At 47.9% G+C, this 6,078-nt stretch overlaps 1 protein-coding gene across 1 annotated transcript; it reads right to left on the bottom strand.

Moving 5' to 3' along the window:
- Positions 1 to 5,361: 5,361 nt before the first annotated feature.
- On the bottom strand, positions 5,362 to 5,862 carry LOC141666116 (uncharacterized). Its single transcript, XM_074472114.1, has one exon. It carries the CDS (start codon positions 5,860 to 5,862, stop codon positions 5,362 to 5,364), a length of 501 nt encoding a protein of 166 aa, XP_074328215.1.
- Between the last annotated feature and the right edge of the window lie 216 nt (positions 5,863 to 6,078).

A 6,078-nucleotide genomic window follows, 5' to 3' on the forward strand; every position in this document is an offset into this window, starting at 1 on the left:
TGTGTGAGCCCATAAGGACCTGTTTAGGGCCCATAACCGAAATCGGGCATAACAACTACCCCAAAATTCCTGGTCGTATCTTAAGGCTAGGAATTTTCCAACATTAGTCTTTCATAGCCTCGCAGGTGCGAGCCCACCAGGCTGTACCAAGCCGCCTCGCGTGCCTCGCCTCGCATGCCTTTCTTCTACCATGCATTCTGAACGAATGACAGTTGTTCGACAGTTGGCGTGGGGATTTGTGTCGTCATCTGAGATGGTGACACGTGTCGCTTCCCCTTTCTTTCTCCTATACCCTATAAATATGTGGGATTTCAGTTCATTTCTTCACTTTGCCAAGAACACTAACGAATTGCAGCCCATTTTGCTCAAGGATCTACCACGTCGAAAACCATCATCACCAGAAGAACCTTCTACCGACGGTGATATTCTCCGGGACCAGATTCATCAGGATCTTCATACACCTCTCCAAGAGGTACTCTTCGATTCGAGCCCATTTTCATTCATACTTAGTCATTCAACTCGAGCACACACCACTTGTTTGATGTGAGCTCACATACACACATGATATGCGATGCGAGCCCGTCTGCTCATTTAGATACTTAGGTACGATCCCGTGTGAGATGTGAGGACACTTAGGTGCGACCCCATACCTGTTTTTACTTTCTTTTTAGGGACACACAGTAATTTTCACCATCTTTTCCAGATGTCGAGTGCATCTTCAGCTCGCTCCTATCGATCATCTCGCTCCTCGAGCTCGGCTCGCTCCTGTGCTAGCCCGGTTCGCTCTTCAGCCACTCCGTCTCCAATAAACCAATATCCACCCGAGCAGTGAGGCTCAAAGGACTTTCAATGCGAGCTGACTTCTCTTTCTGGCTGTCTCAGCCAACCCATCTCTCCCGGCTCAGCTATCACCCCTCAAGGGGCATTAAACATTGCTAGAGTTGAGAACTCGATGCGAGCAACCGGCTCCGGCTCGCTTGATATTCACGTCGACCCTAACCCTGAAGATTATACCAGGGAAAAAAATATATATGATTGGAGAAACAGGCATGTGGACCTCTTCAACATTCTAACTTCCTTTGGGGTGGAGGAGCTTCTAAACCGTGAGCCCGCTCCACTAGATAAAGAGCGAGCTAAGGAGATTCTAAGAGAAATGGTTGAAGAAAGGACGGCCCTCCTGAGGCAAGCTGCAGCTAACAACCTCGATCCCATTCACCTCAACTAAGAGTCCACTGACAGCGACCTGGGAAGTGCATACTACGACACCAAGAAGGAAAAAGAGCTTATAGCCGAAGAATATCCCATCTTGGGGCTCGAGGGTAAAGAAGACAGCTCGCATTGGTCTTATGACTCCCCTCAAAGGGAGGAGGTGGCAGATGTCACTAGCCAGTATAAGATTTGCAACTATAACTATGTCCCTGCGGCCTGTCCTGAGCCTTATGTGCCTCCTGCCCAGCCCGAGCTTGAGGGTGAAATTATTTTTAAGAGGCAGATCATTCCTGATGGGGAGGAGAGCTCAACTGTAAACGAGGAGGTTAAGGTGCTCTCTTGCTGTGACCTGCCCACTTCACTGACTTAGAAACATCTGGCCGAGCATATTAAGCAGTTCCAGCTCGAGGGCCATGTTGTCTTGCCCCTGCCTCACATGAGGTGCTACAGATTTAACCATCCGTAGAATGGAGGCAGGGTGCCTCGCATGGTCTTGTCCACCTTCCTATTAAGGCTAGGAATCTCCTCACCCCTTTATCCCTTCATCAAAGATGCCCAGCTCGCCCCCCTTTAGATCAATCCAAACGGATACCGGGCCGCTCTCGCCTTGTACATCATGTACAATAAATACGGGTTTCCGCCTCAAACAGCGAGGCAGATGGGCTACTTCCTTAATCTGAAGCATTCTCCTAATGACTTTGGATATTTCTACTTGTCTGTCTGGCAGTGCTTCACCAAAAAAAACCTTATCCATAATGGGCCGAGCAACTCAGGGAAGTGGAAGAGCCCTTATTTCTATATCCACGAGGTGCCTCGAGTCCAGACTCATTTTTCCTACAATCCATGTAAGTCTTCCTTGGCCGCTCTCGTCTTTTCTACCATAATTCTTTTCCTTAACAAGAAATGTTTTTATTTTTCTCATCTTCAGCCACCCCGCCTCGCACTGTCCTTGTGGGAAAAGAAAAAACAAATGCGGATAGCCTTCTAGATCTTCCTAAGGCGGACAGGGACATTCGAAAACTCATAACAACCTCGAACCTGGTCGCGTATGGGTTTTTGAAGGAAGGGGTGAGGCTGACTCCTCAAAAGAAGAAACCTAAGAAGAGAGCCAGAAAGGGTAAGAATATCGGGCCCGCATGTGCTAGCCTGTTTGCTCGCATGCGCGAGCTCAAATGCTCGCGTGTTTGCATTTCCTGCATGCATCTCACTTCACATTGCACCTTAATTTTCCGTATTTTTCATCTGCTCTCATTACTTCTTTCCATTGCATCTCGCTGTGACTAATCTATCACTTCATTGTTTTCTTTTTCAGAAATGGCCATCTCCCATATCCCCTTCATGGAAAAGGCCGAGCAGGCTGCGGCCTCGAGCCCAGTTTAGCCCGCGGCTACGATCACAAGGGCTTGCTTTCAGGCTAATCCTCCAGCCCGCATGACTACTCTCTCCGAGCATCTCAAGAATTCAGGGGCTTCTCCTCGGCTGAAAAGGCATAGAGGCCATAAGGAGGGAAAAATTGGCGAGCCTGAGCCAAAAAAGGCTGCTCCATCTGAGCCAAAAAAGGCTGCTCCATCTGATGCCCCTCTTCCAACTTCTTCTTCAGTCAACACAGTCGTGACCACATTTGGCCGGCTCGCTCAAGCTAACATCCGCGACCAGGATGTGAAGAATTGGTCCTCTTCTTCTCTCGAGGCTAACCAGGACGCACTGACCCGGGCCGCGGCTGAGGTGTATTATCGTCAGCTGTCTAAGGCTCGAGAAATGCGATCCCTCATCCAGACCAATATAAAGCTCGACTCTAAGGTCAAATCTCTTCAGAGCAAGGTAGCTGAGCACGGGCAGGAGAAAGTTACGCTGGTGAATAATTATAATCAAAAGATGCTTGACTTGAACATTGCTCATGAGAAGGCCTTAAGGGAGCAGAAGGAAGCTCATGACCTGGCCGTTGAGGCGTGGAAGAAGGATAAGGATAGCCTCGAGGGTAGGGTACTCGAGCTGGAGGGATCAGTTTCTGCCCTGATCGAGGGCCGCGAGGCCGCCCACGCTGATGCTAGGAACCTGGGGGCCATGAACTTTATGAAAATCTTCATCAAGAAGGTTCCTGATTTTGATTGGGCAGCTTTGGGTGCAAGCACAGCTAGGCATGCCGAGAAGCTGAAGCTGGAGATGGAAAGGGATGCCCAAATTGCGGAGGAGGCCCGGCTCGCGGCCGAGCAGGCCCGGGTCGCTGATGATGAAATCCGTAGGGAGGCAAAGGATGATAAGCCTTAGTGTAATTTTATTTCAGAACTAGAATTTTGACTGGGTAGGCGGGCACCCTTCTTGCCTCGCGTTTGTATTTAAAATATTCTGCCTTGGGGTATAACTTATTTGCCTTTTGTTTATATAATTTCTAAGTCTTTTGTGCCCGTATTTGTGTTTTGTGATAGCTGGTTTTATCTTGTTTTATGTAAATATACCATGCCCCTATTGACCAAAAGCTATCATAGCCCTGGCCGCGTATGACGGGTATTACACCTTCTCAGTAAGCCGAGCAGGCTCGTATTATTATTTACTCGCAAATGTTGTAGGTGTACTCGCATTAGTGGGCCGGTCCTAGGAGCTCATATCTTGTTCATGTGTCTTCTCACTATTTTCATAGTTTTATCTTTGCTTTGTGCTCATATCTTTTTTAAGCGGGTCATGGCCCAGCTCCTTTCCTATACTTGTCGTCAAGCGGGCCGGGGCCCGGCCTAATTTGTGATTTTAACATGTTAATAAAACAACCGTTTTGTCCTCGCATGGGTTCCCAAGAATGGGCTCCCCTGCTAGGTATTTAATCTATTAACAGAAGTTAAAATATCAAGTGCCCAAATAGAGATCAATCGTTTATTCATAGATAATGGGAAGTGAAAGGAGTACATGCTTGTGGTCTCAGGGAGGCACCTATATGGCACTACCTCCCGAGACTTAGGAATATTTTAAGATATTACTAAGTCTGAAAAGAATAATATTATTGATAATACTTACGGAGGTGTTCCGCGTTCCAGGCTCTCGGGATCAATTTGTCTTGCATATCATTGAGGTGGTAGGTTCCCTCCCAGAGCACTGATTTTATCTTGTAGGGGCTTTCCCAGTTTGCCCCAAAGACTTCGTGGCTCACCACCTTGGTGTTTGGCATGACTCGGCGCAGAACCAAATCTCCCACCTTAAAAGTCCGGGCTCGAACCTTACTGTTGTAGTTCCTAGCTATCCTCTGTTGATATGCCACTATCCTGATCTGAGAATGTTCTCGAGTTTCTTCGATCATGTCCAAATAGAGCCGATGATTGACCTTGTTTTCCTCTGAGTCATAGTTGTCTCTCCGGAAAGATCCTGCCCACACTTTAACGGGCACCATAGCTTTACACCCATACACCAGAAAAAAAGGGGTCTCTCCAGTTGTAGTTCGAGGTGTCGTGTTGTAAGACCATAGGACCTGGGTGAATTCTTCTGGCCATGTCCCTTTTTTCTCTTCAAGTTTTGCCTTCAGGGTGTGCTTAATGATCTTGTTAACAGCCTCTGTCTGTCCGTTGCTCTGGGGGTGGCAAACTGCGCTAAAGCTCTTCTGAATCCCCAGCTACTTACAAAATTCTCGCATTTTCTTGCTATCAAATTATTTCCCATTGTCAGATATCAACTTGTAAGGGATGCCATAGCGACACACAATAGCCCTGTATATAAACTCTCTGAGCATTTTTTCCGTGATAGTGGCTAGAGGCTCGGCCTCTGCACACTTAGTGAAGTAATCTACCGCAACAACCGCATACTTGACACGTCCCTTGGCCTTCGGGAGTTCCCCAATCAGATTAATTCCCCACATAGAGAAGGGCCAAGGGCTCATGAGGGATGTGAGAGAGGCCACAGGGCTGTTGTAATAATTTGCATATCGCTGACACTTATCACACGCTCGGGAGAATTCGAATGCGTCTTTTTTCAGCGATGGCCAGAAGTAGTCTTGACGGAGGATTTTCTGAGCTAGAGAGCTACCCCCCGAGTGATTTCCATAAATGCCTTCGTATACTTCCCTAAGTATATAATTGCACTCCTCCTCATCTATTCACTTGAGGAGGGGCATACTGAACCCTCTTCTGTATAGGACCCCATCATATATCATATAGCGGGCTGCCTTGTGTTTTATTCTTTTGCATCATTCTTTTCATCAGGGAGTGATCCTTCTTTTATGTAGGCTAAGATAGGTGTCATCCATGTGGGGCCGAGGTTGCCACTGAGGTTGCCCACCTCGTGCTCGGGTACACTAGGTTGCCTTTGTATATCAAGGGGCACGACCCCTAGCAGGGTGGCCTCGTGGCACGATCCGAGTTTAGCTAGCTCGCCCGCGCCTTCATTCTGCCCGCGTGGGATTAATTCCAGCCTCACCTCGTTGAACCTTGCGATTATCCTCTGTGCGCACTTTAGGTAAAGCTCCGTTCTCGACCCCATAGCTTGATACACCCCATTTATCTGATAGACCATAATCATGGAGTCACTAAACACATTCAAATTCTCCACCTTCATTTCCAAAGCTAGCTTGAGACCGGTGATCAGGGCCTCATACTCAGCATCATTGTTGGTTGCATGAAAGTCCAGACGGGTTGCACGTCTAATCTTGTGCGCCTCTAGGTTGATTAGCTCCATTCCAGCTCCTTCTCCATCACCATTAGAGGCTCCATCCACAAATAGGCTCCACCATGGGGCACTATTTTGGCTTTACAGCCCAACTTCTTCTGTGCTAGGCATGACAACAAGGGCTCCCGACTCCACTTCTTGATGTAGAGGAAATTCTAGAACAAAATCAGCCAGGGCTTGGCCTTTGATTGCGGTCCTTGGCTTATAATCCACGTCGAATTGGCT

Source organism: Apium graveolens, chromosome 6 (assembly GCF_009905375.1).
Source record: "Apium graveolens cultivar Ventura chromosome 6, ASM990537v1, whole genome shotgun sequence".
NCBI lineage: Eukaryota > Viridiplantae > Streptophyta > Magnoliopsida > Apiales > Apiaceae > Apium > Apium graveolens.

Coding starts and splice junctions, on each gene's coding strand:
- LOC141666116 (XM_074472114.1), bottom strand. CDS start 5,862: ATGGAGCTAATCAACCTAGAGGCGCACAAGATTAGACGTGCAACCCGT.